This window comes from Podarcis muralis, chromosome 4 (assembly GCF_964188315.1).
Source record: "Podarcis muralis chromosome 4, rPodMur119.hap1.1, whole genome shotgun sequence".
Classification (NCBI taxonomy): Eukaryota; Metazoa; Chordata; class Lepidosauria; order Squamata; family Lacertidae; genus Podarcis; species Podarcis muralis.
Genome location: NC_135658.1, coordinates 55861106 through 55875592, shown reverse-complemented (window position 1 = coordinate 55875592; position 14487 = coordinate 55861106). Strand labels below are relative to the sequence as shown.

Below are 14487 nucleotides of genomic sequence, written 5' to 3'. Positions count from 1 at the left end.
TGTATTTTAATATTCTGCTGGAAGCCGCCTAGAGCAGCTGGGGAAACCCAGCCAGATGGGTGGGGTATAAATAATAAATTATTATTATATAGTTATTTAAAAATGTCCTCCATAGAGGAAATACTGTTAGTTCCTCTAGATAGTTAGATATTTGATGGTTGTTTGGGGGGAAGGAAATGCTACCATTGGGAAACTTTTGATTGTTGTAACAACCTCAAGTCTCCTCCAGCTCAGTCTTCATATAACCTGCCCATTAGTTCTTTTTTTTATCTAAGTGGGCCTAAAATGATTCTAGCATACTATATCTCTGTAATGGACTTTGCATGTCAGTATGACTTCCCCTTTTGCTTAAAATTATATACTTAATTTAGCAGCTGTTCTTCTGATAAGAGGTGCATACATTTATGAAATTGCAATAGCATTACCTGTATCCTTACTTCAGCGGAGAGCAACCTGCTTTTGCCCAAATGAGAGAAACAGGGGTCCCTGGGGGCGACCTAGTAGTCTCTGTAAAAATGTACTCTGTTCTATTCCCAGTAGTTTAATACAGAGTTAATTCATCCGCCCCTGCAATGTCTCTGAGCAATACAATCACTTGAAAAATCTGTGATGCAGTTATTTTGGATGTGTGGCACCCTGCACATTGAGTTATGTGCAGTAGGCCACATGCCCAAATTACTGGCATGCCTACTTCCTATGGGGACACCACTGTCACAATGCTCACCATGTGGGCCCCTGTGTACCTTCAGCCTGGGAAAATCAGGCTGTTTGTCCCACTGAAAAACACAATACCAGTTAGTAATGACTAACCTCAGTCCCATTTATTTCAGAGGGACTGAAGTATGACTAGCATAGTCTGGATCTGATCCATTAAAGACAAGACAAGCATCAATCTATCCAGCCTAGAATAAAATTACCATCTTGTCCTCACTGTACCTTTCCTGGTCTTCAGAAAGATAACCATCCTTTGCTCCAGAGTTCAGGAGCGTTCTTGGTCTCTGGCTGCAAAGGAGATTGTCTCAGTCCAGAAACATTACCATGTGGGCAAGTCAAGAATAGATTTGGAGACCCCTAATACTCTAATGTAGAAACTTCCTGTGATTCATTTATTTCCTCTCACCTTTTGACCATCTACTCTAATTCGGATATCTTTGCATCTTTGGCAGGTTATATACTGCAGTACTCGGAGGATAACAGCGAGCAGTGGGGCAGTTTCCCTATTAGCCCCAGTGAACGTTCCTACCGCTTGGAGACGTTGAAGTGTGGAACGTGGTACAAGTTCACACTGACTGCTCAGAATGGAGTGGGACCAGGACGCATCAGTGAAATCATAGAAGCCAAAACACTTGGGAAAGGTACTTGAAATCATAGCGTGTCTTTATTCTAAAACAAGTGATAGTTGCATGATTTAGATTCTAAAATAGGTCAATAGCCACTTATCCGTGTCATACATTATGTAGTACTGCAAGGGAATTGGCTTTGTAGTGTCTTATGGTCTGACACTTTCAGTTTGCTTGTTCAGTCTTGACATCCTTTTAACTGTTGGATATTTTGCCACGTTGGGGGTCCCACTCCCAAAGTTCATATTAGAAAAAAATGAAAATGAAGGCAGTTTCCAGGGCTCTCAAAGTTACCAAACATTTTTGAATCAGTGCTCTTTATGCAACTTCTTCACTTTTGTATAATAGTCTAAATGTTTTCTTAATTCTGATTGTGAATATGAAAAGAATCCTGAGTATGGAAGAAGTGGAGAAAGAAGCTAAGTTTTGGAAACAAAACCAACAACCCGAATATCAGCAGTCCTACAGTGTCCCCTAGGTTCTGTTCAAAACTTTTGATTTTTTGTTGTTGCTGGCCAAAACTAATTTTTTAAGGTCAAATCATATAGATAGAAATTCAGGCAGAAGGCTGAAGATCCTAACTGGAATCCTTGCTTAACTGCATCCTCCTGGTTCCCTTTCAAAAGCAGCACTCTTGGATATATGGAGCCATCAGAGATGTAAACTCTGAAACTGATTGCTTCATCCTGGAGAAACCGCAGTGCATGCTAGATTTAGAGTAAATGGCTGAGCCAGCATGTCACCTGTAGCTCAACAAGTGATTGGTAGATGCTTTCAGACAGCAGAGGGTTTGGGTGAGCAGCAGTTGAATTGGGGCCAATTCTGAGCTTCCACCTCAGCCCTCTTTTCATGCATAAATCCAGTGAAAATATGACTTCATTGTTGGGGGGGGGGGGAATCAAGAGTGCAGATATCAGTCATTGGCTTGAACAACTTGCTATAGTCTGCTGCAAACTTGATGTATGTGTGCCACATAAACTAGGCCTTGTCCATACACCTCAGCTACTCCTGCTTAGAAATGGCAGCACATACTTCTGTGTGGCCTCTTTCTGCTGACTTTGGCAAACCTGGATGTCCTAGTGCATTCATGATTAGAATCACTATAAGGTCAACCTTTAAGAAACAGAAACAGAATAAGCCAAAGTTCTTTGCTACAGATAACGGTAGTTATCTCCTCTGGTCTAACAGGATTCCCTTGTTTACCTAAGCAAGGCACACGAAACACTTCCGTGTTTTCAAAGACACAAATCAACCACACGAGCAACTTTGTAGCTTCTGATGCAAGAATCAGAATGGTCCTGTTAGACCAGAATATATAGCCTTGCTAAAAGCCCACATACAGATTGAAACGAATATGCAACAGCCATTATTTATTATCATAGACCCAATTATCACTTACATTATTATTCAAGTGTTGGATTACAACCCACAGTGGATTAGCATTGCAGCCAAAGAACCATTGCGTAAGCAGAAACGTTACCATTTTCTTAATTTTTTAAGTGAAGCATTTGCATTCAGTGAACAGTTGTAGAATTTTGCACTCCAGCAACTTCTGCAATATTTCAAGGGATTCTGAGGCACATCTCTGGGGTTGCACACTGAAGCCAATGCTGGAAGACACCAGGCAAACAGTGCCTCTTGGATCAACAACCCCATCATTCCCATCCCAGCACATCTCTGCACCATAAAATCTGTGGTGACCTGTAAAAGGAGAAATATTGACAGAAAAGGAAGAAGTACAGATAGCTGACTTTTTAATTGATATATAAGGATAAAAAAAGAAATTAATGTTTGCATCTTGCAAGTTGAATGTGCGTCTCCCATCTGAAAAATGTGAAAATCTCTCTGTTTTGCTATCCATCTATTATAACTCTTTCTATTTGCATGTGTATTTTCTTTGCAGAGCCACAGTTTTCAAAGGAGCAAGAACTCTTTGCCAGTATTAACACCACTCGAGTAAGGTTGAACCTTATTGGCTGGAATGATGGTGGTTGCCCAATCACTTCGTTTACTCTGGAATACAGGCCCTTTGGCACCACAGTGTGGACAACAGCCCAGAGAACCTCTCTTACCAAATCATACATCGTGTACGATCTTCAGGAGGCAACCTGGTATGAGCTACAGATGAGGGTCTGTAACAGTGCCGGCTGTGCAGAGAAGCAGGCCAAATTTGCAACACTCAACTATGATGGGAGTAAGTGCATTCATTTAATTGCTGCCTAATGAAGAATGATCATAAATAATTTAATTTCACATAATCTAAGAGCCATTTAATTTTGTGTGCTGCAATATGGCATCTCTAGCAGCTAGAGGATAAAACAGTAAAGGTGTTTACAGTCTGAAATTCCATCTGCCTCTTGTCACATGGAGGGGACGGGGGGAATCACAAGGAGCTGTACAAATTTATGGCAGGCTTCTCTGATAGCTGTGCTTTCCAGTGAAATTACAGCTTGATTTGGCGCAATGTAGAAGGAGAAGGCTTCCCATTCAATCCATGTCTCCCACTGTGCCAGCAAAACAAATCTGAGCAATTCACATTAATGCCATGACTGGGGTTCCTCCTCACCCTTAAACCACCATAAATATTCGTTCTGGCACCAAGGATTGTCAGTCTTAGGAACTGGATCCAGCGCTTCTTTTGATACCCCAAAATCCAAGTCAAAGCGCTTTCCTCTAGATCCCCTAAGATGTAAGAGAAATTATTTGTATTGTACTGGGATGTTTTATTCTTTTAATACACCCTTCATCTGAGGATCACAGAGCCGTTTACTATATAAACACAAAAATACATACTATAGTAATTAATGAAAACAATAACACGCCTCCCCAACAGTTTAAAATGCCATCGATTATTTAATTAGCCAAAGGCCTGAGAAAGGAGGAATGTATTTGCCTGTTGCCTAAAGATATTTAACAAAGGCACCAAGGAAGCCTCCCTGGGGAATTTAAACTCAAGGCAGGGCTTGGAGAAGCTGGTACTAACTTTGGTCCCCAAAGCAATGCTTTGTGGCCCCTGTCAACTTCATCACAGTTTATTCCACAATATAGTGAAATGTTTGCCCGTAATTTCACTCATAAGAAAAAGGAAGGTGTGTTGAGTTGTGTGAGAGAGTGAACACTTTAATGTTACATCTCTTCTTGCAAACAGTTCAGGGGGAACCTCCCCCCCCCCCCCGAAAATTATTGGATGTCTAATTTTTTGTTTATTGTGTGTGTGAGAGTGGAAGAGAGAGAGAGAGAGAGAGAGAGAAATATCATCCCAGATCTAGGGAAACAGGTTGTGTATGTTATATGCCCAGCAAATAACTGAGATCTCTTAGTATGATATTCAGTTCTCAGTCACCAGAGTTTTAGGGCTGACGTTCTTTTTTAAAGAGCACAGTTTTCAAACTATGTACTCTGGAATTGTGTCGCTGATATCATTAGCCATTTTGTAGGAGTGGGGATGTGCTTGTGTCCCCTGAAATGATCCAGTTCTTGCTGTCCTCCTAGGAACCCAGGAGCAGGAATAACCTGATAACTGGAGCCCTCAGGAGGAGAGGTAGGGCTGGATCCAGTAAGGGAATGGGCACACGGCCCAACTTCCTCTCCTACATAAAGGCTGATATGCAACAATAATCTCTCTCTCTCTCTCTCTCTCTCTGGGACAGGGAGAGAGGAGAGAGAGAGAAGGAATGGAGGAGAGATTATTCCGTCAATATTACCAGCAGCAGTCACAGAAGAAAGGGTTCTGCCCCAAAATTAGTCGTATTGTAATGCTCTAAGCACCTCATTATATATCGCTTTGGTTATTTTATAGGGAAGCTACTACAGACTTTATATAATAAGATAGGAATAAACCATATTATTACATTCAATTTACACTTTCTGATCTTGACAACGCTTGTTTAGTTCAAATGTGTTGAAGGATCTGCTTGCAAGACTAAATTTGAAACAGGGGACAGTTCAAATTTAGATTATCTACCTTGAAAAGAATAAGGTGGTGTGCAAAGAGGTTCAGGTTTTCCAAGGCTCTTTTGTTATTAACTAACAGAGGAGCCATTTTGCAAGGTGTTTTGATACAAGCTGATAGGCTTCGTTCTCTTAACTAGTGGTGGCAATGAATTTTGAGAAAGCAGGGGGCCTTCAGAACTGGAAATTTGTCGAGTCATTTCAGACAGTCCAACATTACAATCACCTTTTGATGTTTGGCTCAGCTGATAGTGGCCTGGTGTCAGCCCTCTACTCCTTTCCTGCACTTCGAAATTGTCATTCGGGATGGGATGGAAATGGTGGCTGGAAGTGCTTGAAAAGCCATGCTTTGTCAGAATCTGCATTCCCAGTGGGAACTCTGGGAACTGTACTCCCCTTGTTCAGTGAACCAGGAGGAACTAATACAAAAACAAAAAAACAAAAAACCCAACACCTACAGTTCCCAGAGTTCTCATTGGTAATGCAGATTCTAAGCATATCCAGAAGCCTTCATAGCAGAGAGTCAGGTTCTTGGGCAACTTCTCAATTGCCATTTTTCATCCGTTTTTATTCTTGCCTTGCTAACTCCAGGGAAGGGTGGGACTTAGTAATATCACTGAAACTCACATTTCCTGGCCCAGGAATATAAATCTTAGGAGCTTGCCATGCTCTCATCAGATAGAAGAGCTAAGCATTACAAGCCAAGAATTGTCCTCTGGCATGAAATTTAATTGGTTTGATTGAAGGGTGCACATTTTTCACTTTACATCTGTTAGAAGAGAACTTATAAGGAAGAGCAACATTATTTCAAGGCAATTAACATTTCCTAGTTTGCCTCTTCACTAGAAGTGGTAGAGTTGACAGGTGTGCCTTAAAATAGCCCATAAATAGTTAGTGTGATGAAGCTTTCCTAATTAATCAAACCTCTTACAGGTGAGCTTCTGTACACCGTAGTCACTTAAAAACCAACCTTTTCTCTTCATTGATAGGCATCTAATGTCATGACACTGTTTCCAGGTACAATCCCTCCACTCATTAAATCAGTTGTCCAAAGTGAGGAAGGTCTGGCAACCAATGAAGGGCTAAAGATGCTGGTGACCATTTCCTGTATCTTGGTTGGGGTCTTGCTGCTTTTTGTGCTTCTGCTGGTTGTGAGAAGGAGGAGGAGGGAACAGAGACTGAAGAGACTCAGAGGTAAGAATGGACACCCATTACTCACTTACATGTATTTTGGTCACCTCACCGAGAATGTCTAGCTGAGATTGTATATATAGATTAAGGAGATGTCAGAAGCTTGTAACAAGTAGTGTTATGTTACAGCAGCAGTATCACTGCTGCTTCTATGCAGCTCCATCTAACTGCACTATGGTAACCTTATTGAGAAGAAGATTGCATTTCAGTGAAGCGTACAATGTGAATATTTGCCATATGGTGTGAGCCCCCAGTTTTGTCAGGGTAGCGAGACAGAACAGGGATGGCTAGCCTGTGGTCCTCCAGCTGCTCTAGGACTCCAGATCCCAACATCACTGATTCTTGGCCATGCTAGCTGGGGCTGGTGAGAAATGGAGTCCAACAACTTCTGAATGGCCACAGGTTGGCCACCACTTGAGTAGTCATGCAGAGCAACGTTCAGACCATTTCTGTAATGTAAGAAGCACCCAGTTTACCTGGTTAAAATAAGCATCAACACATTGATTTGCTGCACTGCGGTACATACTTGTTTCAATGGAGATTGAACTCTCCTTGTCTTGTAACTCCAAATCCCTTTTCAGTTGACGTGCTCACACTTTTCTGAACGTGTGACTGGGACTGTGCTGTGTACCCATGCCCTTTAAGTTGTGTGCCCTGCCAACTCTGCCCTAAACATCTGCATGTTTCAGCACAATGATCCGCAAAAGAGAGCCTAGAGCACACAGCAGTATGCCCTTTATGTTTACAAAGAGAAAAATAATGGGCAGGTATTTTTTGAAGTTTAGAGATTGGTGAATTTTGTTTTCTTTGCAATATCAGATATTTTACTATTGGAGATCTTGTTTGTTTGTTTTCGTCATAAGAATGAGGTACTACCTATCAATAATGCAGTTGTACATAATTCCCACTCTGTCTCCAACTGTTGTTATTCCTGATTCTTCAGTTTCAAAGACAACAAAAGCAGTGATGTTGAAACAACCACCTTTATGCTGCTGTTACATTCATTTGGACAATGGTTTTTGTTTTTGGGGGGACACTGACATCTCTCATTTGCTAACTTGTTAAGGATATCAGAAGTGTTTGATATGGATTCATAAAGCAGGAAGTAAAACAGAAAATTTTCAAATGTGGGGGTGGGGGGATTCAGATAAATTGCATGCTGCATGCTTCAGAAAGTATCTAATGTTTACAAACATGATAAATTAGTAGAAAGATGAAGCAAATTCAGCAACTGATGTGTGACAGTAGCCATTTTCAGGATATATATTGTTTGTTTTATATCAGATTTTTTTGTCACAAGCATGCTACTATGTTGCTATAAAATTGATCGCAAATTCTGAATAAGTTGCATTGTATATTTTCTAATATGCACTCATTATTTATTTGTTCCAAATTATTTCCTGTTTCTCTTTATTAAAAATATTCCTTGGCAAGTAGTAGTGGTGTTGGTAGTAGTAACAATAATACTTAAGCATAATAATATAAGCTCCAGAACTGAAAAGACCCCAATCTATGTATTCATCCACCAAGCTTCAGTCAGGAGAAAGGAATTTGGAGAGGGACCTAAGAAATTGGTCAGAGTTCATGGGAAAAGGTGGTTCATAAAGTACTCAGCCCCCAAATTGTTGAGGACTTTTAGGCAGAGGTGGGGGGTTTGTGGTCCTCCTGATGTCTTTGACTACAACCATTGGTCATGCTGGCTAGAGAAGATGGGAGTTGGAGTCCAAGAGCAACTGGAGGACTGCAGGTTTCCCACCCCTGCTTTAAGGTAAGAACCAGTACCTTCAATTGAGTCTGGAAATTAATAGATAACCAACATAAACCATACAGAACTAGAATAATACACTTTGTCTGGTTGGCCCCAGACAAAAACACTGATGCTTTTTTTTTACTATTTGAAGGCTCCATATGGTTTTCCAGGTCAGCTCCACATAAAGCATATTACAATAGAATCTAGAGGTTCTACAACATTGAGTGGGCATGGCCAAGTCAGTCTTTGCCAGTAAAGGGCATGACATCCGGCTGAAGCTGGTAATCATGTGACCACGTGGTTATCCAGAAGAAATGAAAGAGTGAGGTGCAGACCCAAACTGAAAACCTTTGACTTCAGGGGAAGTGCAACCCCATCCAATCAAGGCTGTATATTGAAACTCTTGATCAACCAACAGTATTACCATTTTAACTGGATTAATTTTCAGATTCTTCTTCCACATCCAGTCCCCCATCACCATGAAAAATAATTTTAAATAGACAGCAATGCTTAAAAATGGATTAATTGAACAAACATGCAGTACTAATGAGCTATTTAAGCAGTGTTAATAGTTTTCCCGTTTTCCCCTAGATGCAAAGAGTCTGGCTGAAATGCTTATGAGGTAAGAACAATGTGTACAATTTGTCAATTTGGTTGTGATACAGGAGTATCAACCTGAGATCAGGACTGGGACCTTTCCAAAATGCATAGCATGTGTTAAGGAAACATCCCATTTAAATATTCTAAGGAATTTTCAACATAGATTTCCAAGTTATAGTCTGTGTGGTGCTGGAGGAGATATGTGGTTAGTTTAGTTCTGCTGAAGAGCATGGATTCAAAGTACCATGTATGGTGTTTCTTTGTTTGTTTGGTATATGTATTTATAGTCTGCTCTTCTCCAAGCAATTCTAGGGTGGATTTCATGCAGTTTAATCCAACAAATAAAGCAACATAATTGTTACCATCACTAATCCAATCATAGAAAACAAATAAAAATCAAGGTCAGGGAAAGTGCACCTCAGATGAGAGGGCATTCCACAACGTAGGGCAGGAAGGAATAGTTCTGCATATTTGCACTAGAAGCCAGCTATATTAGGAACAGTGTTGATTGCCTAAAGCCTGTGACATCTTAGATGCACCCCTCTTCCCCTGAAATCCATCTAACAGGTTTGCAAATCTTTTTAAATATTTCTCTTTGTTTTTGTTTTTAATAAGACATCAGTGGGGAGCCTCCAGGCTAATTAGGCCAGACAAGCTTCCTGTAAAGCCTTTCTCCCCAAAGCATGCCCACTAGGCTCACACCTGACATCATATGGAGCCTTGCATATGGGACAGATAAAGACACAGCTGCAAAGGAACAAGCAGGAGCTTAAAGAGCACTCCTGATCCTTCCTTGGCAAGCAGGGTTCACTGAGAGCTGCCCCTCTTTGAATGCATGCTGTCAGCACCAATCAGCTGATTGGCTCTGACAATCCATTTACCAAGGAGCTCACTATCGGTGCCAATCAACTGACTGTTGCTGATGCTGAGACCCTTTGAAGTTGTCCATTTGCAGACATGGCTTGGACTCAAACTGTGCCTGCAAATGAACATTTTTTCCTTTGCAGTGGTTTGGATCTAGACTGCACCTGAAAACAGACTTCAAAAGGTCTGTCAGCACCAGTCAGCTGATGGATACTGACAGCAAACCTCTTTGAAGTTGTCACCTGTTGTCAGGTGATTGAAAAATTGGCAGTCTCTCCCGCCTATCGAAAATGGCCCATGGGAGGGTGGGCCAGTTCTTGATCTTGCTCTTGGGCTGAGAAGGGTTTCCTTACCCCTGTAGTAAGACAAAGAATGGGCAAATAAATAAACTGCCGTGTGGTGCTCTATTCATTTCTTTATTTTTCTCAAGAGAAAAAGGCATGCAGCACAGAAGGGAGAGTCAAGACTGATAGATGAACTCACATCAATAGAAAAAGACAATAGTTTCAAGCAGCACTGGGATGTTGAAGCAAATTAGCACAGTTGCTTTTCTTTATTATGTGGGTTGTCATTCTCAGAGTTCTGGCTGTGAGAGCAGCGCATAAGCAGCAGAGCTAGACAATTGGGGTGGCCTACTTTTTCCAGTTCTTTTTTCTCAACAAATAATAAAAAATAACAGTACCCTATCTTTTTTTGTTCATTGAGGGTACAGATCAGACTGCTTCCAAGTGCTACAGATCTAAAGCAATTTTGTTGGTTACTTTGCACCTCTGATATAGAGGGGTGTGTGTGCAAAATTCTTAGCTTCATAACTCATTCCAAGGCTAATTTTCTAGTGCACACATTTTAAAATGAGAATATAATAGCTTTGGTGATAATATACTAATTGTTTCTTATCTCTGTCCCCCAATGCTGGGAATTAGTAGAGGAACAGTGGTTGGATTGCTTTCTTAAAATTTTGTTATTGCAGTGTCAACAGAACAAAAAGCAAAGTGTGTTGAAGGGAAATAGCGAACCAGAAGCAATTACTGCAATCCATATAAAGGTGTAAATAAATAACCACTTAAATGTCCAGTTTCTCTGTTGATTAATATTTGTCAATGCCAATTTATGGTAAGAATACAATGCCATAAAACCCACCTTTCCTCTGATTGAACAAAGGGATTTTTAGGCTTGTCTTTAAGAAATGGAAGGAAAGGAGAAATAAGAGTTTATGATTGTATTTTTCAAAAGAATCTCAAGGGGAAAGGCTTATTTTCTCCCATTGCTCCTGTTTTTCTAAGCTTCAGCATTAGACTAATATATTGTATGTACACATGGGAGAACTAATGAAAAGCATTTATTTGAACACCCCACTGATAGCGATAGGAGACTAAAGTATTTATTTTGCTTTTAAACTAATAAAAGAATTTCTTCATTCGACTTTAATGCCTGTTCCCCCTCTTTTTTTTTGTTTGGTTTGTTCTTGTTCTGATTTCTAGTAAAAACACAAGGACATCGGATACACTTAATAAGCAACAGCAGACCCTCAGAATGCACATAGATATTCCCAGAGCTCAGCTTCTGATTGAAGAGAGGGATACAATGGAAACCATTGGTAAGCCAGCAATAAGCTCATGAGGTGCCTTTGTACAACAAGAGGATCTCACTAGCTCTGTGTTGTTTCTCTTAAGGTATTACAAAAAGCTACGTTTAAGGAATAGAAAACAGCCCCTCCGAATACTTTTTCTTACAGTTTTGTTTTTGTTTTGATGATAAAAGTTCTGACTCAGTACTGCATGTGAAATGAAAAAGTTTTCAGTGAGACCAAGCTCTGTAGTTCAAGAAGAAAATTGCAATGAAAGTGGCTGGGATGGTTTTGACACACATGCATGGAGGAATTCAACATAGCACCAAGCAGCTCATTCTGTCAGTAGAAGCATTTCGGCTTGCCAGATGAATGAGCTCCCTTCTCCTCAGCCCACAGCCTGTTCTGGGGCTTCCCCCCAAGCCCACCCTGAGCCAATTTGGGGGACAATGAGGGGAGGTGAGGGGACAAAGAGCCCTATTGTGCAGCATAAGACCTGATTTCCCCTAGAAAATCATTGAATTCAGCCCATAGAAAGGAAAAGCTTGGGTCAATTTACATGTGTGTCCTCCCCCCCCCCCCGCCCCCGCTACAGTTTGAATATTTCTGTGCTTCTGTGCCAGTAGAGCTTTCCATCCCATAGATGTTGGTCCATTAGGGCAAATGGGGCACTGCCCCATCAACAACAGTCAGTCCCCACCTGATTGCCTTCTAACTTACGGTACATCAGTGTAGCGGGGTGGCGCTGACTGTCAGCTTCCTTCTTGGTCTATCAGTGATGCCTTTGTGTAGATTTCTGTAGGATGGAGGAAGAGGGAAAAACTAGAATTAGTTGACTCCGCCTGTCATCAGTTCTGGCTCCACCTCCTGTCAGCCTCCATGCTTTCTGCCCTATTGTTCCCAATGGGCACCAGCCACCACTGTTTCCACCTGCATTCTGGGGGACCTCTAGGTACATAAGTCTTAACCCACTAGTGGACATCTCTCTGTGTGTGTGTGCTGGTCAAGCATCTCTTCCTGTGGCCTTCGGCAGGCCTCTGGGTAAGTATAGACTCATCCCCTTAATACATTTTATGCATTTGACCTTGCTGTCAGAAAATCCCTACACAAATCATTCCTTGGTTTAGGATTTCTAAAGTTGAACATTGGTGGCTCACCTTGTGAACCCAGATTTTCAGAATTGCTAAGCCGGGGCAACCAGTTGGAACACAGAACTCCTAATGATCCAACTCTTGAAAAAGTGCAGTGATGGCAGTGCTTGCTTTAAAAATGGCTAATCCTGCATTTGGTTTCAACTTTGTATATTTTTGCAATTTTGCTTCTCTGCTGTTTCTCTGCTGCCAAGCTTTATCACATGGGGGGGGGGATTTACCCTTGTGTTGCAGTCCATGGGCAGCAGAGTTTGTACTGCAGATGCAGGTTGCATATGCTCCTTTTATCTCTCCCAGAGCTACAGTTCCCAGCATCCTTAGCAAACTACAGTTCCCAAGATACTTTGGTGGGGGCATGTTTTAAACGTGTGGCTGCTGCAGATGCAACCTGATCGTTGCTTCTGTAACAGGCTGTGTCTAACACAAAGTGGCGAGCCGTGATCCAGACATTTGGTGAGCTTCCACATGGCTCATTGCCCAGAGGTTTTATTGCCAACTTGAAAAGAGGCAGCTCTTTTTGCCAGGGGTGGAGAATTGTGTTCATCCTACTTAAGACCTTTTTTGGGCAAAATGTATATTTAGTATTATTATGCATGGTTCTTCATGTTAATGGTTTCTTATCCAGGGAGGTGGGGGGAGGAAATGTTTAGGAAATACTTGATTGTCCCACTGTTGGCAGCCTGTCTGGAAATATATTTAAAAGTCATACAGTACTTCAGTGTTTGCATTCCCTGTAGTTCTTACTGCTATTAAGAATATCCAGTAGTGACTGCAGCAATGTAGGTGGAAGTTAAATGTGTCAATCCTGATAGTACGATGCATAGAAATAGATTGTTTTTACAAGCTTCAGTGGCAGTGGGTGGTTCACCATTAACTCTTGTAGGGTTGGAACAGACCCATTGTCATCTTTTTATGTTTTCTGCCGCCTACTTAAACTGCTTATTTTTCTTAACTCATAACACCCCGTATCTAATTATAGCTTAAAAGGAAAAGGAAAGCTATCAACTCGAGTCAGAAGGAAATGGTATTTGTTGATGTGTTCTCTCATAAAGAGATCATATACTTGAGGGGGGAGGGAGTAAGTTGATATCGATACTATTAAAATAGGGTACTGCAGGACTGTGTGGGAAAAGGGAAAGTTTACAGAGCCATTTTGGGCAATAATTTCTCTTCCATGCGCATACCATTATGTACTCTGGAGCTGCCAGTGCATGAAGAAGCATATGGCATGCAGAAGTAGTGCACTTTTCTGCGATTTCTATAATCACAGCAGCATCACTTTTACATCTTGCCTTTTTGCCATTATTCATATATCTGGGGGCGGAGGAGTCATACTGGAAGTAAACAGTTCTTTCCATGTTAGTCCTTACTATGGTGGAAAAAATGTTTCTCACCTGAAAAAAAATATCTCTTCCCTTGTTAATTAGCTCTGGGCAAAAAGCAAGGTGAGACAAAATTCATTTGCCAGGTTATTAGGTTCTAAGATGTAGTGAAGACTATAGAAGTGATATTCATTCATTCATTCTTAGAAAATCAGCCAAAAGTGGGACACCATTAAGATATTCTGCTCTGTCATTGCCTTTCTCGCAGATGACCGATCTACAGTCTTGTTAACTGATGCTGATTTTGGGGAGACATCGAAACAGAAGTCGTTGACTGTTACACACACAGTGCATTACCAGTCTGTCTCACAAGCCACTGGACCACTGGTAGACGTTTCTGACGCCCGGCCAGGAACAAGTAAGTATTAAGGACACTTTGTTTTGTGGTTCTAATATAAAAAATAAACAAATAGGCTGATCAGCAAGCAAGTATGATAGTCAAAGCTTTTTAAATTTAGAAAAAATCCAATAAGTTTTCCAACGTTTGGAATATTTCCGAACAGTCTGGCTTTGATTATGTGTGATTTACAAAACCCATTGCACAGAAGAGATACTGAGTAAGCAGATACATCATTCTGAAGTTTTTCATTTTGACAAGAATCCAGTATAGTTTGCTAATGCGTGGAATGTTTCCTAACATTTTGGCACTGATTATATGAAGTTTACAAAATGCATTGCATAATCAATATAT

The 14487-nt window shown here is 41.0% G+C and overlaps 1 protein-coding gene across 3 annotated transcripts in view; it reads left to right on the top strand.

Annotated features, from left to right (window-relative positions):
- Positions 1 to 14487, top strand: part of DSCAM (DS cell adhesion molecule) — a 333350-nt gene that overhangs the window by 286721 nt on the left and 32142 nt on the right. For 2 of the 3 annotated variants that reach the window (XM_077927351.1, XM_077927352.1), the window contains exons 25-30: positions 1167 to 1355; positions 3244 to 3534; positions 6309 to 6485; positions 8824 to 8854; positions 11178 to 11293; positions 14005 to 14154. In XM_077927351.1, coding sequence (XP_077783477.1) covers positions 1167 to 1355; positions 3244 to 3534; positions 6309 to 6485; positions 8824 to 8854; positions 11178 to 11293; positions 14005 to 14154 — 954 coding nt within the window. Of the gene's footprint in view, positions 1 to 1166; positions 1356 to 3243; positions 3535 to 6280; positions 6486 to 8823; positions 8855 to 11177; positions 11294 to 14004; positions 14155 to 14487 lie in introns of those variants that run through there. The other variant, XM_077927353.1, reaches the window with a different exon arrangement.